Below are 26547 nucleotides of genomic sequence, written 5' to 3'. Positions count from 1 at the left end.
GGGAGGAAGAATGAGAAAAAAGAGTGAGAAAGAAAGAGGGAAAAAGAGGGAGAGAAAGCGAGAGGGAGAAGAAAGAAAGGAAGAGAGAGAAAGGGAGAAAGGAGAGAGTGAGAAAAAGAAAGGGAGGAAGAATGAGAAAAAAAAGAGTGAGAAAGAGGGAGGGAGAAAAAAGAGGGAAAAGGAGAGGGAGAGAGAAAGAAGGAGAGGGAGCAAGCAAGAGAGGAAGAATGAGAAAAAGAGGGAGAAAGTGAGAAATGGGGAGAGAGAAAGAGGGAAAGAGAAAGCAGGAGGGGGAGAAAAAGAAGGAGAAAGAGAGACAGAAAGAAGGAGAGAGTGAGAAAAAGAAAGAAAGAGGGAGAGAGGGAGCAAGGAAGAGAGGGAGAAAGAATGAGAAAGAGAAAAAGGGAGAAAAGGGGAAAGAGAAAGCGAGAGGGAGAGAGAAGGAGTGAGAAAGAAGGAAGAAAGAGGGAAAGAGAGGGAGAGAACAAGACAAGTCTGTTTAGTGAGGGACCGAGATTATGTAGAGATTGTTTCATGTTTGTGTAAATAAACAGACATTTTTTTAATCATAAAGTTGCAAACTGACAGAATTCACACTAAATATTCAACCTGGCAACCCCACTATTATTTTCATTTTAATCCAAATCTCGTGGATAATTCTGTGTTAATTTGTTGGTGTCGATTTCACTCTGAGATCTCTCTTCAGACAGAGTCCCAGTGCAGACCTCCACCGTCTCTCTGTGCTCCTAATGACACAGCACCGCCACAAGGGGGGGCTGCAACGCCTCAAGGAGCAGCACTGACGATCACGCTGTATTTACGTAGACGTTTCTTCACCTGTGGCTTGACGTTGATCTTCTCGGCGGCGTTCTTGTTGAGCCAGCTCACGTCGATCTCGCAGTCGAAGTGTCCGATGTTGCACACGATGGAGTCGTCCTTCATCTGCTCGAAATGACTAGGAAAAAAAACACAGTATGGATAAATATTTCACATTTTCTAACTTAAAGGTTGTATGGAGGATTTTTTTTTTTGTTTAAAATTGTCATTGAAAGTTTAAAATGCCATTACAGAGACGCAGCAGCTTTTTAATTATGATGACTGAAAAAAAAAGAATGAAAATCTATCAGTTGTGGACGTAGTGAGGACAGATAAACATCAGCCAATAGAAAACGAGGCTCCCTCATTTTCTATTGGCTGATGTTTATCTGTTAGGTTGTCAATCAAACTCCCTAGTATAACTGAGTCGTCGGCGCTCGGGGATTATGTGGTTTATGCGGCGGTTCTTAGAGGCTTTTTCATACTGTCAGCTCCCTCGCATTTCGCACAAAGTTTGTTGCAACGGTGGACGAGAATCCACGACCAGTTCGCCGCAAAAGAAAGTCCGAAGGGTCTAAAAACTGACGCGTCGGTCGCTAAAATATTTCTAGGCAGGTCACTTCAACGGTAATTCTGAACATGCACTGGATGTAAACAAACGTGATTTCTAGAGTAAAGAGGCGGGAGGAGGAGATGTTTCTACGATGGTCGCTGTATTTCACTTCCCTTAAAAAATCCTCTATACAACCTTTAAACAAGCACAATCAGAGACGGCAACCTGGTCCCCATGAGGCATCGGTGGGGGCAGTTCATCACCACAGAAGCAGCTTATGAGGAGCCCAGCCCATATTACATGATCGTTATATCCACAATGTAATGTGTGTATCTGTACAGGCCCATGAACATTTGTGTGAGAATGTCTGTGTTTACTTAGATCAGTGTGTTGTGTATCACCAGAAAAGAAGAAATGGAAATTATTTTCGTTCCAATTTGAATTTTAAGGGCAAACACTGAAAGAGAAAGGAACTGTTCTGTGACTATCTGGAAAACTATTAATATTTTACTATACAAATGAATAGAATTATGAATAGATAATAATTTTTCTGAGATTTTGAGACCACTCCTGTTGCTCGAGCTCGATCCTTCACGGAGCTATGACCAAAAACGCATATTTGACCTTGACCAGTTTCAACCTGTAACATCCAGTGTACCCCAGTTATGTGTGTGCCAACTTGTGTGATAATTGGGTGAATATTTTAGCCCGCAGATGGTTCAGAAATTGCAGACATTGCCAATCCTTTATAATGGCGTGACATTTTAATTGACCCGTGTGACCTCAAACGACCTCGCATCGTCACCAAACTTTTTTTTTTTTTCAGCAGCAGCAGCAGCAGCAGCATCGGGCACGGGGGCTTGACCCACGTACCAAATTTGGTGACAGTCGGTTCATAAATGGTGGAATTATCGCAGGTGGACAGACACACAGGGTGAACACAAAACCTGGTCAACCCTTCGGGGACCAGGTAAAAATGTCTATATTTGGAAAACACTTTAAAAATGTAGGTGTTGGAGCTCCTTCTGCTGTCTGATGATAGTTTACAGTCTTAAAAAGTCCACAGGATAAGTCTGCATTTTGCCTGGATTGTTTCGTCACAGGTAAAAATCCAAACCGCATTTCTGAGTTCTCAGAGAAGACGACTTTAAACTAATGGATTAAAGTAAATGTACAACTCTACATATGTTTTTGAGGAGGGGAAAGGAGTATTGTTAAAAGCTCCAAACATGACTCACTGTCCCAGGATGATGTCTTCACAGCCGGTGGTGGTCACAAAAATGTTTCCCTCTTTGCAGGCCTCATCCATTGTGGTCACCTCATAACCTACAGACAGACAAATATTAAAAAGTCACATTTTTATAGAGCACTTTTCCACCTTAGAAACAATATGATCAGTATGACGAGCCTTTACACGTTGATTCAGAAACTAAAATATAACATTAAAGATGAAATGTTTGCCTAACTTCATCATCAACATCATTGTCCGTACAAAAATCTGGATGCTGAACAATTATTTATTACAGCAAGCTGGCTTTCACTGTTAATAACCAAATACACTGTGTCGCATGGGCTGCAGTAACAAAAACCCTACCAAACATCTGTTTCTGTTAGTACGTGTGTTTACTAATGAAATGTTGACGGTGGTCTCAGCTTTTATACATCTGAACCACTCTCCCATTCACGCACATTCATACACCAGTGTACACAGATAAAGGGGCGAGGCGGGTTAAGTATCTTGCCCAAGGACACAGAGACAGCATTCATCGGGGTTCCCAGTCTTTTTCACTGACAAAATTTCAACACTTTTCCATGACCTAAAGTGAATTTTTCATGACTTTACAGCACCTACATGTGTAGAATTGATCACACATTTAGGGCTAATTATGAAATGTTAACCCTTTCCACTCAGGGATTTCTGAATTATATGTATTGAGGTGAATAACTAAAATTGGACTGATTAAAAGGCTATTACCATTGTAAATGTATAATTTGATATTTAACATTGTGCACTACATGGTAAATGGTCACATTTTTCTATAGCGCTTTTCCACCTTCAAGGGACTCAAGGAACCACTCACACATTCACACACCAGTGTACACAGACACTGTGGGCAAGGTGGGTTAAGTGTCTTGCCCAAGGACACAACGACAGCATTCATCTGTGGGAGCTGGAATCACACCAGCCAACCTGTGGGTCAGTGGATCTGACCGCTCAACCTGTGATGTTTATGTCGAGAGCTGGAATCAAACCACCAACCTTCAGATCAGTGGGCGAATGCTCTACAAACCGAGCTACTGCCGCCAACTCTATAAACGTATAAACATCTAACTGTGCCCCATCTAAGGCAGTGGCTCTTAAATTTACTCAATTTCTTTTGACCGCTAAGAAGAGGAGCTCTTTGGCATTTTCATTTTGTAAAAGTAGCTCACTTGAGGAAAAAGGTTAGAGACCCGAGCTTTATGGTTTGATATTATAGTTTTTTAACATTCAAAATACTGTCAGTGCATTTATTGTCGTCCCTTTTAAACAAAAGGCGCATTTAAATGAACTGATTGAAATTTAATTTATATATATAGAGAGAGGGTGCTGGTGTTATGTACTTTTGTGTGATTCTTGCTGTACTTTTCCTCGTCCTGTAGATGATTTTACATCAACCTGCTGAGGGACTGAAGATGGAAATTGGCCATGCTGGCTATAATCTTTACATACTTACATTTTTAATGTTCATTAATATGTGCTGTCCCTTTACAAATAAATAAGAAATACATTTGTTTGGAAATAATCATAATAGTCTAATGAGAACTTAACAGAACACTGTAGTTGCGTGAAAGATACTAAAATTCCATGACTTTTCCAGGCCTGGAAAATGGCATTTTCAATTTCCATAACTTTCCCAGGATTTCTATGACCATGGGAACCCTGGGTTAGAGCAGGAATCGCACTGCCAGTATTATAAATTACTGTCCGGTAGATCAGTGTGCTTCTCAGTTTGTGGTGTTGCGCTCCTTCAGGTGACACTGGGACAGCTCTTTAGGTTGTGGGTTTGCCTAAATTACAGTTCATTTTACCTATTTTTTGCCCTCCTTTGGATAATTTCTTATGTAGAACTACAGTGGAATTAATGTAGTCCACTTTAAGACCTGGTATAGTCCTGTTATAGACCTGGTTTTGATCCGGTGGTACTCTGCAAGCCAAACCTTTTGCTACAGAATATTGTGATGATGTTGTGTCAAACTCAGCCACAGCGTCTCACCCTCCATGGCGGCCTGCAGAGCGTTGATGGGGTCGATCTCGGTGACGATGACCCTGGCGCCGAACCCCCTGAGGGCCTGCACGCAGCCTTTGCCCACGTCTCCGTACCCGGCTACCACGGCGACCTTCCCGGCGATCATGACGTCTGTGGCCCTCTTGATGCCGTCGATCAGGGACTCGCGACAGCCGTACAGGTTATCAAACTTACTCTGAAAACACACGGGGAGAGCACAGAGTCAGGACTAAATATACGACTAAAATTACATGGGAACAGTACACGGTCAGCTATTCAAAACTGCCTTTAACTGCATCCAATTTATTTCTGGTTCTTCATTTGTGTTTTGTCTGTTTTGAATTGTGTGACGCAAGTGTCTATACTAGTGTTATGTATTATTATAGGACTTAATACCCAGACAGAATAACTTTTTGTGACTATTTTTAGTGACATTTTAATAATAAAGCATATGAGTAAACCTGTTATATGGCCAAAAATAAATAAATAAAGATAACATTTCATTACATTTTACTAGGCTTATTAGACAGACAGGTAAATATTAAATGAGGCGAGGAGCTGGGAGTTTTCAAATGTGATTAATATATGAAATTATTTGGACAGAACAAAAAACAAAAGTTGTACTCAAGCACTTCAAAATACCACTGCTCAAGTAGAAGTATAAAACAGTAATTTTTTCAAAAACAGTAAAAAGGTACCCTTCTGTTGTATACATAAGTAGGAGTAAAAATGGTTACACAGTATGCCATTCATTTTTTATTTTCTTGGAGACCAAACCAGACAAACTTTGCAGGTCAGATCTGTGGAGAGTTATCCCAGCTCACAGTGAGAATGCCTGTTTTTCTAGGTATTTTTGCGCTATAAAACCACCTGTAATAAAAAACAATGTAAAGTAGAGCAGTCTAATGTGATACTGTGGAACATTCCAGACAGAGCAATCACATAATCATAAAAACAAGAAGGTGACGGACCCCCAACCAAGTGTCTGTTCTACCCCAACTCCACATCTGCTCTAGGATTAATCTGCAAAGGTTTTTAAAAGCCGTAAAAAAACGTAAAAGCTGCTGTGGATGATTTTAAAAATAACTGTCTGTAAAAAGCACCTTGGTCACGGAGTCGTTGACGTTGATGGCCGGGATCTTCAGGTCTCCGGTCTTCATCATCTTGTACAGGTTGTGGACTCCGGTCGTGGTCTCCTCAGACACGCCACGGATTCCTCAAAACGTTTAAAAGAGCAACATTTAGTCCAATCCATCAAAAATATGAGCTAAAAAAAAAAAAGATTCGAGCCGACAAAACAAAGGCAAAGTGTGAATAACCTTGAAAATCTGATAACATTTAGGCCAACATTTAAAAAATACTTGTTTGAATCTTTCATAGCTGCTTCACGGTTTAAAAGGTGCATTGTGTAACTTTTCTATTGGAGGGTCTGTCACCTGGTTGTTTCTATGAGCAACTGGTCAACCTGGAATGTTCCACAGTATGACATTAAACAGCTCCAACTTACATTTATTCAATTACAAGTGGTTTTATAGCTCAAAAATGCTGAGAAAAACCGGTATTTTGACTAGAAGTGGGGTTGCCACTCCACAGATCTGACCTGTAACTTTGCCTGGTTTGGTCTCCATGAAGATAGAAAAGCTTAATGCCATACTGTGAAACATTCCAGACAAAGCAATAACATCTCCATGGTGAAAAGTACTGTATTTTACGAGCCTTCCTCCAGAAAAGTTACACACTGCAGCTTTAATATAAGATTCAGATCACAGCGTTTGCGTTTTGTCATTTAGTTACAAATATCGTTTTAAATTTTGCGTTTTGTTGGTGTCGATTTCACTCTGAGATCTCTCTTCAGACAGAGTCCCAGTGCAGACCTCCACCGTCTCTCTGCGCTCCTAATGACACAGCACCACCACAAGGGGGGGCTGCAACGCCTCAAGGAGCACTATGGTAAAATCTTAAAACAGCTCTATGCAATAAAACTGCTACATGGAGATTTGTATGAGGCTTTTATTGAATCCAACTGCACTAATTCATTTCCATTTTTGGCTCTATGTCTGTAAACAATTATTCTGTAGATTTAACAAATATAAATAAAGCTATATTTCTCAATCCAGCAAAATTCCAGCAAAATTTAGATGAGTAGTTTCAAGTCAATGTCTCCATCTAGTGGTTGAATACTGTTACTACATTTTTATTAAGTTGGCTATTTATTTGGATGTTGAAAATAACATTTACAATGAACTCTTGAGTTTGTTCCTGTACAAAAGTGCACATTTTTAGAATATTTTCAGTTAATTCATGTAAAAAATACTTAGTAGTAGAGGGGTACTCATGTTGTACTGGGTTTGTAATACTAGTAATGACATTTGTAGTTATACCAAGTTGTTTGGAGTAGTTTGACCGCGACCCACGAAGTATCCCAAACTATTACTCATATTACAAAACAAAATTTCTTTTATGAGACTTTCTAATTTAAAGTAGGGCTTTTTTTCCCTCTCTTTTCATGAAAACGTTCTTATTTAATAATTTCACAAATCCCCCCGTACCCCTCACTTCTTCTCTGTGCCTTGTCTAACCAACTTTCTGCGGGAAACAATAATACTTGACCAAAAACAGGTTTATAACAGGTTTATAAGCGTAGTTACTCCTTCAGGCGAGTCCTCCAGCCTGCCTTGTGTGTCTCTTTGGGCAAAACGGGCCGAAGGATTAATTAACAATAATTGATAATTAAATGTGACAATGCGTTTTGATTAATCGCATGAACACATCAAAAGCCCTAGTAATAACACCAGCTGTAGTTGTAGTATTAGTAGTATCATTAAGAAGTTGTCAATACAATACATAGGCCATGATACAATACATAACTCAATCCAGTGCACTTTCGATTTGATACAATTCAATAAAAAATAATGTCTAAATCATGGCTGTGATACTAAAAATCTTTGTTAAACCACATCTTTTGCGAAGTTTATATGAAACAAACATTTTAATCATCAAAACAGTGACTAAACAAGCAACAAAACTGTAGCACTCTAACAAAATAATTTAGTAAAATATACCAAAAAATACTCCTGGCAATATATCGATACTGTACCATCACATTAAACAATGCAATATATCAATATTTTGAGATTTCTGCACACCCCTAAGTATTAGTAATAGCAGTAGTGGTACCTGGGAGTAGTTGTTGGTACTTGGTGTGCACCAGGTTGGTGAGGTCTCCTCCGTCGTCCAGGATCATGTTGAGGGGCTGCCCATCCCTGAAGTAAATGGTCTGCTCAATGCACCACACGTACTCCTCATCGGTCTCTCCTTTCCACGCGTAAACTGTACGACGACAACAAACAACAAAGTGTGGAGTTTAGGAAAGTCAAAGGGGAAAAGCTGTAAGGAAATCACTGTGGTTAGAATATTTTGTTGGTGTCGATTTCACTCTGAGATCTCTCTTCAGACAGAGTCCCAGTGCAGACCTCCACCGTCTCTCTGTGCTCCTAATGACACAGCACCACCACAAGGGGGGGCTGCAACGCCTCAAGGAGCAGTATTTAATACCTACTACTACTACTACTACTAGAAATACCACTTTAATGTCTACTGACTTTGAAAAATAATCACTTCTAGGCTAAACCACAAGAAAAAACACTGGCATTTTTACATTCAGAAAAGTTGTCCCAGTGGTTTTCCACAGAAACAAACAAAAAAACAAAAAAATCAGGTACAGTGTCTTTAATTGTATTTTGATAACAATTCTGTGAACTGAATAGAATACAGTAATAATTGAATTCAAGGCTGTGCAGATAACAGCCAGTAAAAATTGTATAAAGCAAATATAACATTACAAAGACATACGTTGTTACTGTTCATTCATGTTTTTCTAAAATAGTTAAAATTACGTAAAAATCCATCTCGTTACACAAGGACTGCAACCAGATAATCTAAAACTGGTTGGTACTTCACATGTAGACTTATATAACCCACTTTCTGAGCCTGAGTGCTAATTAAGACTAATAGGAGTAAATTCTTATAGCGGTGAGATTAAAGATGCATTAATCCGGTCAGATGAAGATTACCTGGGACTCCAGATTTGGCGATGGCAGCTGCAGCGTGGTCCTGAGTGGAGAAGATGTTACAGCTGGACCACTGCACCTGTGAATCGACACAAGAAAAAATGTACGTATTATGAAACTTTGTCATTTAAAACATCAGGGCCCAAAAACACTGCATTTAAAAAGGGTTAGTATTTAGGGATGGGACAATTTCCACAAGACGAGAGAGTTTTTTTTTTTTTTATATTTAGGCTAAAATAAATACATTGTGCAATTCAGTTTCTAATTTTTTCACAATTTACTTTATTAAATATTTCTGCTGTCACTGTAGCTCTGCTTTTTGAGACTACACATTCTCAAAAAAATGCACATCTCTGTACTCAAAACTTAAAAACAGGAACAATATACGGCTAAGATACAGCTAAGTATAAGTCTGCTGTGTGCTGTCTGCATGTCGGGGAATCTGGAAGTGCACGGTGAGCATGCTAGTTGTTATCGTTGTGATGGCAAAACTCTGATCTGGTCTTAAAGGGCTCATATTATACCATTTTTTGATCTATGCTAGTATGTTTTTGATGAGGAAACATCATTACCAGTTGCGTTTTGCTTCATTCACACTTAAAAAAAAAAAAAAAAAAAAAAAAAAGGTGCATCGCGCAACTTTTCTTTTCCGAGTCCGTCACCTGCTCGTCTGCACGGAGATGATTACTGAGGAACATTCTAGACAAAGCAATGACAGGTCAGCTCTGTGGAGGGTCGCCCCCATTCACTGAGAGAATTATTGTATTTTTGAGCAATAAAAACACCCGTAATGAATAAATGCGTTTAACGGAACATTCAAGGCAAAGCAATAACTTCTCCATGGAGACAAACAGGTGCCGGACCCGCCACCAGAAAAGTTGCGCAGTGCATCTTCGACACACAAACACTGCATATTTAGATGGACTTCTTCTCTCAAAGGGAAAACACTGTTCCACCTTGTGATGTCGTGTGATAATGCAGGAAGCGCTTGTCATGAAGCTGTAATCTTCAAGTTATCACAAGATGGAACAGAGCATTTTTTAAGTGAGGGGTAAACTTTGGATCACTACAAATAATAATGAACAGTTTTTCATGTTTTAAGGCAGTAAAAAGGTACTTTAAAATGACTTTATGTAACAGAAATAGTAGTTAATCTGTTCTAAATAGCAATACAGTCTAAGGCTGCGTTCAGACTGCAGCCTGAAGTGACCCAAATCCGATTTTTTGGCTTCTATGTGACCTGTATCCGATCTTTTAATGACAGTCTGAACGGCACAGATCCGAATTTTTCAAATGCGACCCAGCACACTTGGATATGTGGTCCTGAATCCGATACATATCCGATCTTTTGACATGCGACTTCAGTCTGAACGGCCAAAGCGCATCCATCCGACCTACACGTCATCAACAATCGACAAACGTCACTATTCTGCGCTGAAGCAGGCGGAAACCGGAACTGTAAAATCGCCAGGTGCTCAATGCTCGCGACCATATTTGGACAACTTCCGTAAACACAGAGCACGATCGCTGCGGTTGACGCATGGGGTTGACGTCATCGTGTCTCCAGTGCGCATGCGGGACACTTTCGGGCCGTTTACCGTTCACACTGAAGTCACAGACAAGTCGCATTTAATTGGAAATGTGAACGACCTCGCAAAAACATCGGATTTCACAAAAAAATCGGAACTGAGCATTAAGCCCTGCAGTCTGAACGTAGCCTAATTCTCTTGTTTTAAGTTAAATTGTCTTATATTCAGTTTCTAAAAAGATTAATTTGTTGGTGTCGATTTCACTCTGAGATCTCTCTTCAGTCAGAGTCCCAGTGCAGACCTCCACCGTCTCTCTGCGCTCCTAATGACACAGCACCACCACAAGGGGGGGCTGCAACGCCTCAAGGAGCACTTCAGTATTACATTGGCCGCTAACAATTCTCTTTCCTTGCTTCCTTCTCCTCGATTCCTCTCCTCGAACCGCTGTCAATCAAAGGAGTAAACAAGAGGGAACCTTCAGGAGCAGACGTTGGAGGAAAAAAATAAATAAAATCAAACTTTATTGGTCTCAGTGAGGAGTTTAGATCCTCTCTCCTCACTTCCTCACCCATTTCCTGCAGAATCGAGAAGAGGAATCGAGGAGAAGGAAGCGTGGAAAGAGAAACGAGACGAGGCACGTGTTTGTCATGTCTGAGCCGAGCGTCAAACCATTAAAGATGCACCGTGTAACTTTTGTAGTAAGGGTCCAGCACCAGGTTTTGGAATGTCCCACAGTATGGCATTAAACTAGCTTTTTTATTTAATTATAGGATGTTCTTACAATAAAACAAAACCTTGAAAAATACGCATTGTCCTGTAATCAGACCACCTCTCCACAAATCGGACCTGTAAATTGGCTTGGTGCTTGTTTCCATGGAAATAAATAAGTTTAATATCTTAATGCGAAAAATTCCAGGCAAAGCAAAAATATCTCAATGGTAGGTGAAATTTACCTTCCCCAAAAAATGCTAAATTTTTAGTACAATTTTAAATATTTATGTCAATTATTAGGGATGGGACGAGACAATTTCCCCAAGATAACTCGAGACAAAAGATTATTTCCACAAAAATGAGACGGAGATTTTGACATTACTTAAAATAAATGTCCGATTCTGTTCGCAGCTTTGGCCTAACATTCTCTAATTTAATATTTTTGTTGTAATAGTAGTAGACCAGTGTTTCCCATACATAGACTTACAAAACACTTGCACTGGCCCGATGTTTCCAACCAACCCAAGAGCAACTCGGACCTCAAGTTAATATTAAAATAATGTCCCAACTTTCTTCCCGACTCACTAAATTTATGCTACAGGTTCCACACAGAAGGCTGAAGTTTTGCATAATAAAAGGAGCGCAGGAGTAAGTGTTTCAGTGCAGTACAGGTTGTTTGGCTTATTTTAGAACATTTTAGAACATATTTTATGAACATTAATCAGATGGAGATAGATTTATAAAAACACTGTCTACTTGGTCTGTGGGCAACACTGTAGACCAGGCATGTCCAAACTATGGCCCGGGGTCCAAATGCGGCCCTCAGACAAATTTTTCTTGGCCCTCAGACTTCCAGGTAAATTTACCCAAATGACCTTGTATCAATTAAAAAATACTTTTTTACTGCAAGTTTTTTGAAAATCTACTTTGATAAAGCTAATATTTAATATTTAGACTGTGGTTTTAAGGATCTCAGCGTGAATAAAGACTGATGGCTCATTCTAACATGTTAAACATGCACATATTTGAATTATTCCCTGTACTGAGCATCAGTCTACAGCCCTTGATCGGCCCTCTGCTTCATCTGTGTTTAGATATGTGGCCCTTGATGAAAAAAGTTTGGACACCCCTGCTGTAGACCTTATTTTTGGAACCACAGATCCACAACAGATGTCATTTTCAAGCCCTTAACCCTTCTAAGTCCAATCTAAGCGTAAACTAAATGGAAAACAGCCTCACAAGATTAATTTCCTCACGTGTGCACGATCTTGTGGCTCGAGATCTTGTCCCATCCACATCAACTATGTTTTAGTACAAGAGCATGACTCAACACTGTATTTTAGTCGTACATTTGCCCAAATTTAGATAACCTTGTTGACGCATGACTCGATTTGGATGTACTTTTTAACTGGTCTAATCTTAAAATACACAGTTCTTTCTTAGAGCTACTTACTTTCAACTACTACGACTATTTGCAGACCAATAGAAGCCTTGTTTAAAACATGTTTTGAACTACTTCAATGAGATCTGTTTAAACGCCGTCCCTCACCCACTATTTCCCAGGTAAACATGGAGTATTTAAAGTGTATTTAGGGAGCAGAGGGGACCGGTCTGTTCCTGCCCAAACTGACTCAGATAAGACCCTGAGTGAGGAGTTCAAGGCAAACAAACCAGCGATCCCCGTCACCTGGAATCTGGGAGTTTATTCACCTTATTCCGGAAGTTACAGTGGGCCGCTTTCGTCATAGGGGTTGTATTATTTTGCCCGATCTTCACAGCAAATAAACTCAAACATGCTTCCAGCTGAACTTAAAACTTGGGTTACCGTATTTTTCGGACTATAACTGGCACTTTTTTTTCATGGTTTGGGTGGTCTCTATATTAGGGATGGGCATTCAATGAAATTTTCTAAATCGATCGTCGGAAGAATTAACGATCGATTATCGATTAATCATTATATTAAAATGATCATCATTATTATTACTATCTGCACTACTAATCTGCATAAATAAATTCAACTTTACGACATATAAACCGTAACGACTCTAGAGCCACATCAGCCCGTTTGACATTATAATGTGTTTAATGCAGTTTTGCGCAACTCTCACAGAAACGAAACTTAAAACCGCATCGCTAATTTGCATAAACTAAGCGAAGATAAAACTACAGCTCTTGTGTCTTCTGTCGGATTAAAAGACATGACTCAGTGAATACAGGTTAGTGTGATCATATTTGCGTTTGTCAAAACCAGGACACTGTACGGGGGGAGGGAGGTGGGGACTCGTCATCGACATTGTGCTTCTCTCACCTGGCAAAACTTTTTCCCACTGGACACTGAAACATATGTGCCTGCTTTGTACACTGTGCACACGGACTCACACTTGTCCCGGACACAACGGAAAGCGTGGAATTTCTTGTACAAGTCTTCGTTAAATACACATTTGTGCTTCGGTACGTTGCAGACTGACCGAATGTTTGTGTCTCGCTCCTTCTGATGCAGAGACACATGTACAGACCTGTTTGGTCACACTACACACAACAACCTACATTCGGTTTGTCAATTAAAATTAACATAATCGATGAAATTCTTAATGATCAATTATCGATTAATCGACTAATCATGCCCATCCCTAGTCTACATATTAAAATTTTCAGACTGATAGCCACGAGAGGTTCTAGTCTTGTGTGTCAATATCTGCTGCTCCTGTTCCTCCTGTACCACTGTCACTTCACTCTACTGCTCATGTCTCCTGTATGTGTCCTGCTATAAGTAGTGAAATATTCAGCCAAAAACTGTAATCGTGCAGCAGAAAGAAAGTCTGGAGTGAGCGAGAAACTTGGAGGAAAGCGGGGATGGAGAGGACAGCTTCACGACAATTGGGAGGATGCACCATGAAACTTTCCTGGAAGTCACTGGATGGATGGACAAAGCCTGGACTTCAGTAACAACAAAAAACATCCTGTCGGGATTCAGAAAGGCCGGAATAATTCTAACTAGGGCTGAGTATCATTAAGAAGTTGCTGATACGATACATACCTCAATACAGAGGCCACGATACGATACATATCTCCATACAGTGCACTTTTGATTCGATACGATATATTTCAAATCGATTCGATACGGTTCAATAAAAAATTAAAGGCTAAATCATGGCTGTAAGACAAAAAGTTTTTGTTAAACCACTTCTTGTGCAAACTTTATATGAAACACAAACATTTTAATCATCAAAATGTCAAATATGTCGCATAAATGAGTTTCCTTCCTCTAAACAAACAATAAAACTGTAACTGTAACAAAATAATTTGGTAAAATATATCAAAAAATACTGTTGGAGATGTATCGATTCAGCAGCCCAGGATATCGATACTGTATCATCACATTCAACGATACGATATATCGATATTTTGATATTTTTGCACACCCCTAATTCTAACTGGAACTGATGCAGAGTCCGACGACAGCTACATCGAAGAGGAAGCGGCACCGAGGATGAAGAACTGAATGGAGTGAGACGGAGAGTTTGGTAAAGTTGTTCTGTTGTTTATGTTATAGTTTAATCTGAAGAACTGTTCATATGTGACATTAACCGTCTGTTGTTCTCTGTTCTATTGTTATTACTATAATTTGCCTTTCAACGTGAAATGTCAGTTCCTGGTCTCTGATTTTATAAAATGCATGACATACATTTAATTTCATCTGACTCTGCCTTCTCTCTTGTCGAACGTAGTGTTTTTTTGCTTGAGAGAACTCCTAAATATGCAGAGTTTGTGTGTTAAATATGTGTGAATCAAACAAAACACAAACTCCAGGTCTGTTTGTGACAAGGAAACACTAACACAAACATAGATCAGAGTTTCCAGTCGTGTACTTCTGAAGATTTAGTCCAACTGAACTACGCTCGTACCTCGGCCCCCAGAGCGGTGAGGGTCTCGATGAGCACGGCGGTCTGCAGGGTCATGTGGAGGCAGCCGGCGATACGAGCTCCCTTCAGGGGCTTGGACTCGCCGTACAGCTCCCTCATCTTCATCAGGCCGGGCATCTCGTTCTCGGCGATGTCGATGGCCTTGCGCCCCCATTCAGCCAGGCTGATGTCGGCTGTGGGGGACAGAGGGGGGACAGGTCAGGCAGGTGTGTGGATATAATAACGTAATGTAATAAAAAAAATTTCTAGACATTATCTTTTATGTACAACTAATGTCCTTTAAGAAAATGATTTGTTTCTTACAGTAATATAAAGATGAAAATCAATTAGTTAAATGGATCTGTATGTAGCCTGCTCTTACAGTGTAGAAAATGTACAAGCCTCACAACTGACCCTGTGTTTCCAGAGCCTTAACCTGCAGATAGAATACATGTGAAAGTTCAGAACCTCCAGAACCCATGTATCATTCGTTTTTCAATATAAAACCAAAAATAAGAAAATGGAAAAAACAACAGTTTTCTTCTTTATTTGTCTCCAAAACCAAAATGAAAAAAAAACTGTTAATGATTCATTTTTTCAGTTTTTGATTTTGTGTTTAAATGAAGAATGAAAAACGCAAAGAACAGCCATTTTCCATTTACGTGACTTCCGTGACTGCGATGCCGGACTTTTGCGCTGCATACAGACTGAACCAGGACTGATCCAGGTCCGAGACCAGAGCGGGACTGAGACCGGGACCAGAACGGGACCAGAGCCTCTGCAGGGTCCGAGCCTCAGCTTCAAGCTCTGACCCTGCCGTGGTCTCAGTCCCTCCGGTCTCAGTCCCTCCGGTCTCAGTCCCTCCGGTCTCAGTCCCTCCGGTCTCAGTCCCTCCGGTCTCAGTCCCTCCGGTCTCAGTCCCTCCGGTCTCAGTCCCGGACCTGGATCAGTCCTGGTTCAGTCCGTATGCAGCGCAAAAGTCCAGCATCGCAGTCACGGGCCATTATCCGTTTTTTTTTTCATTTAAACACAAAATCGAAAACTGAAAAAAACAAATCATCTGTTTTTTCATTTTGGTTTTGGAGACAAATAATGAAGAAAACTGTTGTTTTTTCATTTTCTTATTTTTGGTTTTATATCGAAAAACGAATAAACGAATGATACACGGATTCTCCAGAATTCCTTCACTGAGCTGCAGAGTAGGGCCCGACCAATATGGATTTTTTAAGAACAGACATGATACAGATAAAAGGGGAGTTGGAGGTGCCCATAATCGATACAATAGCTGATATATTTAATAACGTAATAATTCACTGTAAATATTCAAGTGATTATAAAATTTAGGTCTGGCTCTATTAGATTTTAAGTTGGGTTTATTTTGGCTACAATTACTGTTATTTTGCCGCTTTACAGTCATATTTAAAAGACAGTAGGTAGGCCTAATCACATTAAACATGACATTCTGAGAGCACAGAATCCAGTCCAGACACGTCGTTTCTGTGTCGCAATCAAAGCCTTCCTTATCCATAAAGTTAACACGAAACCGCCTGAAACGCTAGTCACATAACTAGGCTGGTGTCACGAAGTTAGGATATCACGTGGGCGGTAAAAACAAGTGGAGCATCAAGTCTGAAGGTGCAGCAGCTAATTTGAGCCAAGGAAGATGGCAAGCATTAAAAGTATTTTTGTGAATCGACGACGAGATTCAGTTGGTACTGAACATAACACTGGATTTTAAAGATAAGCATAGTTGTTCTAGCTCCACTGATTCTCGTTTCTCTATGGTTTGTTTAAACTGTTTTCCGAAATAGCGTCACATGACCGACGTCACAAACCAGGGAATCAGAAAGACGCAGGTCACAGTGACATGGTCCAATAAGAACGCAAATAAAAGCTCCTACATCAGCGAATCAGTGTTTTCAGGCGTCCACACAGTGCCGGACCAGATCTGTACTCAGATGAATTCGTGGGAGCTGGCGGCACCAGATCGTTCCGTCTCTGGAGCCGTTTTCCATCAGATTAGTGTGGACGAACACTGCATCCGAATAGTGTGGATGGGGCCTGTACTAGTTTGGTCTGGAAAGGTTTAATGCCATACTGTGAAACATTCCCGACAAAGCAATAATATGTCCATGGAGAAAAGCGTTTGATGGACCCTGCACCAGAAAAGTTACACAATGCACCTTTAACATGTGTATCTTCTAATATAATATTCCTTTAAAAGCTTCCTCGATGTTGTTTGTTGGTGTCGATTTCACTCTGAGATCTCTCTTCAGACAGAGTCCCAGTGCAGACCTCCACCGTCTCTCTGTGCTCCTAATGACACAGCACCACCACAAGGGGGGGCTGCAACGCCTCAAGGAGCAGCACATTAAAAGACCTTCCTTAAAACGTGCACTGTGCATCTCTTCCAACTGAGGTTACACTACTGAATCCATCCAACATTTATTCAATTTCAGTTTTTATACACTGAAAATATACGTTTAAATGCAGTCTTAGTCGAGAGCGGGCTTGCCTCTCCGCAAATCTGACCCGTAACTTGGTCTGGAGGCATCACTCGTCTCCATCGAGATCGAAAAGTCGAATGCCAAACTGTGGAACGTTCTGGCAAAGCAACATTCAAGGATTTCACCATGGAAACAAACAAATAGTGGACCTTCTACCTAAAAATGTTACGCAATACACCTTTAATTTCGAGAGTTTGACTAAAGATTAAATGTTGCTGCCGTGAATAGGTGACCGCACATTGATCATTGACTATTTTTGTGTAAGAATTTGTAAATAAATATTTTCCCAAGACTGATCTAGGCCTGTCACAATAATTGTTTAAAAAGGTGCATTGTGTAAGTTTTGCGGCGGTGGAGGGTCTGACAAATGCTTTTCTTTATCGAAATTGTTATTGCTTTGCCTGGAATGTTTCACAGTATGGCATTTAACCTTTCCATCTTCATGGAGACCAAAACAGACCAAGTTACAGGTCAGATCTGCGGAGAGGCGACCCCGCTCACAGTCAGAATGTTTGTTTTTTTGAGTATTTTTGAGCTATAAAACCACCTGGAATTGAATAAATGTAAAGTAAAACATCTCCAAAGAAACAAGGAGGTGACGGACGCCCAACCAAAAAGTTACATAGTGCACCTTTAAATGAGTAAAAGAATTTGTAATTTTTATTTTTTTTCCCCACGGCTGAAACACGTCATGATTCTGTCCACGAGAATGAGACAAGACGAGATTTTGATCTAATTTTTAACAACTGTCATTCAGATAAAAAAAAAAAAAATTGGCTTCACAATTATTTTATTTATTATAATTTATAGTTTTGGTGTCATTTTAGCTCTGCTTTTTGGAATAACAGCTTCTCAAGAGGAGTTACTCAGCAAAGTTAACCCCCTTTTTTTACACAAATGTGAAAAAAATTAGGGGAAAAAAATCTCAAGATCATTTTCCTCATGTGTGCACAGTTTTGTTGAAATTTTGCCTCAAGATCTTGACCCATCCCTTTTTATTCATTCATAAAACTGACACGATAACCCTAAAGCAGTATCAAACCACACAAAAAATACACAATTACTACAATATTATTAAAAGAAAATCATGAGCTATAATACATAAACAGGAGAATGAAGCACTAAAGTCCTTAATTTTTTATCTGTAATGAGTCATTAAAGTAATTTATTCCAAATTTTACACCTTAAATCTTTTCATGTAGCCAAAAAAATAACCAAAAACTTCCCAGTATTGCAAAGAAAATGTACATAATATTGTTAAGTTGGTATAGTGATTACCTTGGCAGGCCAATAGTGATTTTGTAACTGTTTTAAGTTTCTTACTAATGACCAAAGAAAAAATATTCTACATCTACAATATTATTATTATTAAAAAAAATAATAATAATAAAGAAAGAAAAACATGAACTGCAATACATAAAACAGGAGAATAAAGCTATTTTAGTCCTTAATTTTTATTTGTAATGAGTCACAGAAGTTATTTATTCCAACTTTTACACCTTAAATCTTATACACCCAAAAAATAACCAAAAACTTCCCAATATTGCAAAGAAAATATACATTCAATATTACTAAGTTGCTATAGTATTATCTTGACAGGCCTATACTGATTTTGTGATTGTTTTAAGTTTCTTACTAATGACCAAACAAAAAAAATACTTTTTTTTAAATATTGTAGATGTAGAATGAGTCACAGAAGTTATTTATTCCAACTTTTACACCTTAAATCGCATCATATACCCAAAAAATAACCAAAAACTCCCAACTATTGCAAAAAAAATGTACATAATATTGCTTGTATATTGCCAAGTTGGTATAGTAATTATCTTCATTAATAAGAAACTGCTCAAATCGATTTTCCATATTGCAAAGTCATAATTTCCATTCATTTCAAGAGGTCATTCAAGTGCCACGCCTTAAAAATAACAGTAGTGCTCTTGAAAATCCAGCTCAAACAATAAATACACGATGTGGATTATCATGTTGTTTACTTAAACGATCTGTGTCAGCATGACTCGATTAGTTTTTTTCGTTTTTTTTTTTTTTTCCTTTTTTTGAGTCTGAATGGGAGCTTTCTGTGGCAGAGGTGAAGCGCCGTGTGCGTGGATAGCTTGGACTTTGGTTGGAGTTATCTTCCGTGAGCCGTTGATTAACTCTTTTAAGTCGTTTATGACGCCGCAGAAAGCAGAAGAACGTGAGGATGAATACTCAATGCAACTGATAACAGATCGCTGGTTCACTACTATTCATTGATTACAATCGAGTGACATTTTATTGGTCAAATACACAGCTATGCAATTTGAAATCAATGGCGTTTTTAAAAAGGTCCCATATTACGAAAAAGTGAATCTTGTGAGCTTTATTCCATTTTATAATGTGGTTACTTCATCAAAAACATACCTGGAGTTGTGTTTTATTACGTCTGTCTGCAGACGGTGCGCAGCATTTACGGCTAAAGGCTAATAGCGATAGTTTACTAGCTAGGAGTTATGGGTCGGTCACGATCGAAGCGGCTCTAAGAGCGAACAACGGGAGCCTGCTTCTTATAGGGAGCCGTGTTTTCTCTTTTTCTCATTTTTTCTCTTCAAGCTGCATGTAGACCCGTAGTTTGACAGCAGCAGCGGCTGAAAACGAAACTTTCAGAAATCTGCGTGTGCATAGGATAAAAAAAAAGTGCATATTTGGCTGCAGTTCAGCATAAAATGAATAAACCAGGACTAATCTTGGGCTCGAGTGCAGGAGAGAGATACGAAACCGAGTCCCGACACTCAGTCCTGGTTCAGTTCTGGTTTAGTCCTGCTTGCAACAAAACAATCTCAAGAGTCGCTTGGGAGCCGAAAGAGCCAGCTGCTTTAGTGAGCCGAGCCAAAAGAGCCGGTTCTCCGAAAAAAAAAAAAAAAAAAAAAAAAAAAAAAAAAAACTGGAATACCCATCACTAGTAGCTAGAATGTGATGCAAAAATGCCATTAGGCCAATCTACTGTATGTAAATATGATGCAAAGAGTCAGAACAACAATAAATGTTGCCTAAATAAACCCAATTTAGAATCCACTAGAGCCAAACCTAAGTTTTTTAAACAATTCAAGATTTACAGTGAATTTTTTCATCACTAAATATATCGGTGAATATATCGGCTATCGGCAGCTCCAACTCCCATTATATCCGTTTCATATCGGCCACAACAAAATCCATATCGGTCGGGCTCTAATATGTATATAGATTAACTTAACCATAGACTTTGCAGCTGATTTCCTATGCAACATTATAACACTGGGTGGTGGTGCCGGCGGCGGCGTAGTTGTAGCAATAGCAGTATTGTTGTAGTATTCGTTGTAGTAGTAGTATTGTAGTAGTAGTAGTATAAAATGATATTTCCGCTGTACATTTTGTTCAATACTTCAGCCTAAACCATACTCACAATTTAAGGACGTTTCTGATAAATTGTCATAAAACTGTCTGAATATTGTGAAGGGAAAATAAATTTATATAAAACAAAATATTTGATTCTGGCCATTTCACGCGCCCAAAAACTGCACATAGATAATCCAGACATGACCACTTTTAAGAGTTAGTCATTTTTATTTGTTTATTTATTATTTATTTAAAAAAAAAAAAAAAGTTCTTTGATACCATTTAGTTATTTTTTTTTCCAATATTCATAAAGTAAGTATGACAGATTTGGCCTAAACTTCCAATGTAAACCGGCATCACCAGTTAAATCGATCTTAGGCCACAGATGAAGCAAATAAGCACAAGACTTATTTTTAAATCCATGTCAAACACTAAACATAGCTGCTTTAATATTTGTTTTTATCACCAGTATAATTCATCTGCGGTGTCCAAACCAGAGAGCCTCTTATCACCTCCATCTTGTGTTTTAGTGTCGGTACATGGACTAGAAAAGCCTTTGGGGCAGGACTGTTTTAAGTAATTACATTTACCTGATCTTTGAACAACAGGCACATGCTAAAAGCTCTCTCCATTTTAATTTTATGACCTTTATTTATGTTTCGATTGGTTTGAATTGTTGATTTTAATGCATTTCTTATTCTGTAAAATTACTTTGTGTACGAATTGTGCTTATATCTATACTATACTATATCGACTTATCGCTCAATAGAAGAAATCTGGAACAATATTTACCGTGTGTACATTTTCTTTGCATTAATGAGAAATTTTTTGTTTTGTTGTTTTTTGGTAATATGGTAAGATTTAAGAAGTAATATGTTGAATTAATGACTTCTACGTCTTATTACCGATGCAAATTAACTACTGAAGTGTTTGATTCTGCTGTTTATTTATTACAGCTCATGATTTTATTTAAATATTACACATTTGGAATAGTTTTTGTGGTTTAAATCTGCTCGTTTGCTTATTGTGTCAGTGGCATAAATTAGTTTCAGTTTATATTATTGTTTAGATTTACTTCAGCAACAAGGATGGGACAAGATCTCGTGAGATTTATTTCCATTTAGTCTACATTTAGATTGGACATTAAAGACTTAAGGATTGGTAAATTAAATCTCTTACAAGGCCGTGGTTTCCAAAAGTAGGTCTTCAATTACAAAAAATAAAGTTAAATACAAAAATATTGGACCAAAACTGCAAATGGGATCACACGTTTTAAGTTATAGATTATGAGAAAATCTTGTCTCAATCTCATGGACCTAATCTCGTGTCTGGTCTCATCTCGTCAAAATTGTGTCTCGTTTTATCAAAATTGTGTCTCGTCTCATCCCCATTCAGTTATCTCTGGTACTTCGCATCTCTCGTACTTCGCATATCGTAGGCCTGTAACGACCAATAATCGTACAATAACTTAACGAGCTCGATAACTTTTCCGGACACGATAAATTCCATTTGCATGCTTGTTTGTTTTCCTCGCTCTCGCTCGCTCTCAGAGAGGGTGAATGTTAGAACGCTTCTGTCGGTCTGACTCCTCTCGTTGAAGAAGCATCATGACGCTTGAACCAACATCCGCTGTGTTTATCAGCAAATGCAAACGACGAGAAGAAATGTCTCAAACCCCAACAGCCGATAAACCCAAACCGAGTGACACAACTAGCCTCCGGGAGATCCCGAAATCCACTGAAATCCCACAGGACTCCGACACGACACCAGACAGAACAGAGGCTCCCTCATAGCGAAACAGCATCCTGTGTCGAGGGTTAATACGAACATTTAAATGACCAAAATGACGAAGCCACAGCAGCAGCCACAGAGAGAGAGGCCACTATATTCCAATGTAAGACAATGACTAAAATCACTTTTAAGGGCAATTTTGTGACAGAGACTTAATAATCCATTTTATTTATTGTCGTTTTGGTTGTGTTTGGTTCAGCAATGGTTTAATCAAGTGCATTTTTGTTAACAACTCCTTGCTGTGAGCCAGACTACATTAGGCTATTCTTATGTTAACAAGTCTATTTTATTTAGGCCTATTGTTTTTGTTTGTCTTACAGTTCCTATGTTAAATGTTATTTAAAAAGTAAGGTTTATTGATCATTGAGAGAATGTGTTTGCATTTTTATTCCATGGTCATTATATTAGTAGAAATTGGTCTCAAAATGTCAATATTATCGTTTATCGCAATAAATTCTTGGTCAATTAATCGTCCAGCAAAATCTGTTATCGTTACAGGCCTAGTAAATTGTACTTCAAAATTTGTTATTGTGACATTTGAATGAATGTCTAGTAGCAACTGACCGGCCAGCGTCTTTATTAGAGTTTTAATTTATGTTAAAAATAATAATAGAACATTCACATTTGAGTTGAAACATTAGCATTCAAGAGAGTCCCATTCATTTAAAACATGTTTGTGTAAGTCTAAACTACATTGTTGACTTTTTTTTTTTTTAACATAACAGGAGAGGGCATTTTGTTTGCAGAGTACAACATGTTCAAATAGCTGCTTTCATTGTGATCCGCTAATCGTGATCACTCAAATTGACTTTATCTTGCAGACTAAACCCTAAGCATACAGGACCAAATACGTGAGATTAAGACTGAAGGAACAAAGACTCACTGAAGCAGGTCGATCTTCTGGAAATACAGTTTTACAATGCTTAAATACGGCCACTCCCCAAATCCCAAACCTTTAATCTTTTGGTCTGAACTCTGCACTGTTGAAATATCGATCCCATTTGATTCATTTCCATTACCAATACATCCAAATTAGGGTTGGCATGCACAATATTTACTGACCAAACAGAGCAAGTCATCGTTATCCTAGTTGTACTAAATAAGGTCAAGCTCATGTCATAATTTCAGATGGACGGCAGAGGCGTATGCAAGTGAATGATACGCAGAAATACCCAAACTTACTTCAAAAAAAAGGTATAACACAACTCCCTGGGTGTGGAAATTACGTGTTACTTGCATGATATCATAGAAATAGAAAGTTAAAACCATACTTCGGAACATTCGCAATTGAGACAGATTCGTTTTATGCCATTCTGCGGTAAATTATGGCCAAAAGGAACATTCCCGTGGAGACAAGCAGGACACCGCCAAATAAAGAGTCAGGTTTGTGGAAATTCAAGCCTGCTCACAGTCGGTACGCATGTTTTTCCAATGTTTTAAACTAAAAAACAAACAAATGAAGGAAAATAAAATGCTAAAAAGTTACATACTGTGGCTTTAAGATCCGCAAATGTTCAACTTTTGAACTCGTTGGTTCCACAAACTTGTCATATTAAAATCATATGACTTTTAGGACCTTTCAGCCTCCTGAAAACATTTTGAAATTTCACTTCTGTTTATTTTTGCTTACAAAGAAAAACAATTTGAGCTAGATAGTAATGACTGAAATATTAACCATAAATCAGGTCAAACTGCAAATTCCACATCGTATTCTAATCTTCAAATCCAAATTTTAGGCATTGATTTATTCTACGATGAACCCAAAGGTTTTTATATAATTTAACGCTACTATAAGATAAAATTATTTCGCAATTTTACTCATAATTTAAGAATAAAATCCAACATTTTATCCTTAAGTTACTTCTGGCAGCACACCACGTGTATTTTACTACTACAGTGTCGATTACTAGCTTTATCTGCTCCTGTCAGTCAAGTGTGAAACGAGAGCCGCTATGCCTCACGGGAAATGTAGTCCGCAAACAGCGCGCTACACATTAACGCCTATGGACTTCACCGTGGTTAAAAAACTACAATCCCCAGACACGCCGAGGGTGGATTTTGGATCGCTCAGCAGCCCATGCTTGCAGCGGCGTGTGCGTCCGACTGTAACATGTCGATTCATTGACAACGTGAGTCAAAGTTTGAGCAAAAGCACGGATAAAAGTTAAAATTTAAACGCCATTTTGCAAGAAACGCGTTGCCCGATTTGTAACACGGAAAAAAACGTGCTCAAAATAAGTGAAAGCAAGAAAATACAGGAAAACACGGTAGTTAATAGCATTTTATATAGCATTAGCAAGATACTGACAACTAAATAAATACAGGATTTGCTCAAATAATAGTTTTGATTGCATTCGTGGTGTTTGAGTTATGTTTTTAACCATGCGTATGCTTTTACCACACGTAAAGCTGCGTTTGGATGAGATTTTAGCCACTTTAGCCGCAGCTAGCTCGAGGAAAACCGCACAAAATCGGCACTTACCAACTTTGTATTGCAGTTTGTCGGACATGGTTGGTTCTTGGAGGTGTGCAGCGGGGCAGGGAGAGCAGCAGCAGCAGCCTGACCAGCGGACAGAGGTAGAGAGGGAGGGACCTGGACCCGGGAGCGGAGTTTTCACCACCACTGCCCCGTTCAAACCAGCTCGTACCGGGGGGCGGGTCCAAGGGGCTCGGCGCGGGCTCTGATTGGACGAGCGCACCTCCCGCCCCGCGACGGAGACACGTGATTGGCCGAGGGGAGTGAACGGTCGGAACAAGTTTGGTCTGGAGCAAGTTTGAGAAAGATAGTTTTGTTATGTGACTTGCAAAACATGTTATATCACTTAAAAACACATAAATAGTAAAACATTTCAAATAAAAAAAAAGAGAGGAAGGCTGGGGCTGAAAATAGGAAATTTAAAGGTTCCATATTACGCAAAATTGACAAATACGACTTCTACTATTAAAATTAAAAAATTATTTGGACACAACATCTCACATATCACAAGATGATATAATACCAACAGTGTTGGGAAGGTGACTTTTAAAATGTATTCCCCTACAGATTACAGATTACATACCACAAAATGTAGTTTAAGTAATTTAATGGATTACAAAGTGAGTAACGTAATCTGAATACTCTGGATTACTTGATTTGCTGTAGAGAAGCAAAAGTGAGGATATCGTAATATAAGATGTTTTGTCTGCTAAAAGAAAATAAAAAGCCCAGACTTTACTTAACTGTATAAAAAATATTATTGATAGAAGAGGAGGAGACACATCCGCCCAGCATGGTTTAGTTCTGTTACATCCTGTTTTAGTCCTATTTTAGTCCTGTTTTAGACCTAGTTTAGATCTAGTTTACATCTAGTTTAGTCCTGGTTTAGTCCTAGTTTAGTCCTGGTTTAGATCTAGTTTAGATCTGGTTTTAGTCCTGGTTTAGATCTAGTTTAGACCTGGTTTTAGACCTTGTTTTGTTTCCGACAATGAGTGGAATTACCACAAAAAAAAAGAAAAGAAAAGGGGAATATAGCCCAAAATGAAAAACAGGAAAATACCTCCATGTAATCCATTTATTTCAACAAAGTAACTGTAATCCAATTACCACTCACTGAAACAGTAACTGTAACTGAATACAGTTACTCATAATTTGTACTCTGATTACATAACTCCGATACATGTAATCTGTTACTCCCCAACACTGAATACCAATGAGTAAAAAATATAAATAGTAATAATAAATTCTACATAAAGGCAATTTAAATGTATCTGAAATTTCAATAAATCACAAATTTGGTCACAGTCATCAAAAAAAAAAAATAATAATAATAAAAATGCAATGTTATTTTGTAAGCGGGAATTTCTGTTTGTTCAGTGTTTGAGTATTGTGAATCCGGAGGTCTGGTTCTTGTATTTCTTCTCCAGCAGATGGCGCCACTGCTCTGGGTGACACGAGGGACTTGGTTCTTAGGTTTTCCTCTGTAAAACTCAATCAAAAGTCAAAAATTCAAAAGTATAGCTGTCAGATTTCCCCACATTTCGTGATTGAGATGTTTTGTTTTTTTTTCTT

The 26547-nt window shown here is 38.7% G+C and overlaps 1 protein-coding gene and 5 non-coding genes across 6 annotated transcripts in view; all 6 read right to left on the bottom strand.

Moving 5' to 3' along the window:
- Nucleotides 1–25142, bottom strand: part of ahcy (adenosylhomocysteinase) — a 28340-nt gene extending 3198 nt beyond the window's left edge. The window contains exons 1-8 of the mRNA XM_020930407.2: nucleotides 24982–25142; nucleotides 14854–15044; nucleotides 8712–8787; nucleotides 7816–7968; nucleotides 5742–5854; nucleotides 4627–4834; nucleotides 2608–2695; nucleotides 838–955 (exon numbers count right to left, since the gene is read on the bottom strand). Of these exons, the coding sequence (XP_020786066.1) occupies nucleotides 838–955; nucleotides 2608–2695; nucleotides 4627–4834; nucleotides 5742–5854; nucleotides 7816–7968; nucleotides 8712–8787; nucleotides 14854–15044; nucleotides 24982–25009 (975 nt within the window). The 5' untranslated portion in view covers nucleotides 25010–25142. The remainder of the gene's footprint in view (nucleotides 1–837; nucleotides 956–2607; nucleotides 2696–4626; nucleotides 4835–5741; nucleotides 5855–7815; nucleotides 7969–8711; nucleotides 8788–14853; nucleotides 15045–24981) is intronic.
- LOC129411147 (small nucleolar RNA SNORA17) lies at nucleotides 669–798 on the bottom strand. The gene has a single exon (XR_008633171.1). It is a non-coding gene; the product is annotated as a small nucleolar RNA SNORA17 (small nucleolar RNA).
- On the bottom strand, nucleotides 6456–6585 carry LOC129411144 (small nucleolar RNA SNORA17). Its single transcript, XR_008633168.1, has one exon. It is a non-coding gene; the product is annotated as a small nucleolar RNA SNORA17 (small nucleolar RNA).
- LOC129411145 (small nucleolar RNA SNORA17) lies at nucleotides 8055–8184 on the bottom strand. Its single transcript, XR_008633169.1, has one exon. It is a non-coding gene; the product is annotated as a small nucleolar RNA SNORA17 (small nucleolar RNA).
- Nucleotides 10482–10611, bottom strand: LOC129411142 (small nucleolar RNA SNORA17). The gene has a single exon (XR_008633167.1). It is a non-coding gene; the product is annotated as a small nucleolar RNA SNORA17 (small nucleolar RNA).
- LOC129411146 (small nucleolar RNA SNORA17) lies at nucleotides 17089–17218 on the bottom strand. The gene has a single exon (XR_008633170.1). It is a non-coding gene; the product is annotated as a small nucleolar RNA SNORA17 (small nucleolar RNA).
- Nucleotides 25143–26547: the final 1405 nt, after the last annotated feature.

This window comes from Boleophthalmus pectinirostris, unplaced genomic scaffold, assembly GCF_026225935.1.
Source record: "Boleophthalmus pectinirostris isolate CB_2022bp ecotype Guang Dong unplaced genomic scaffold, ASM2622593v1 HiC_scaffold_3, whole genome shotgun sequence".
NCBI classification, from domain to species: domain Eukaryota; kingdom Metazoa; phylum Chordata; class Actinopteri; order Gobiiformes; family Gobiidae; genus Boleophthalmus; species Boleophthalmus pectinirostris.
Note: the sequence above shows the minus strand (reverse complement) of the source record. Positions and strands in the feature narration are given on the sequence as shown.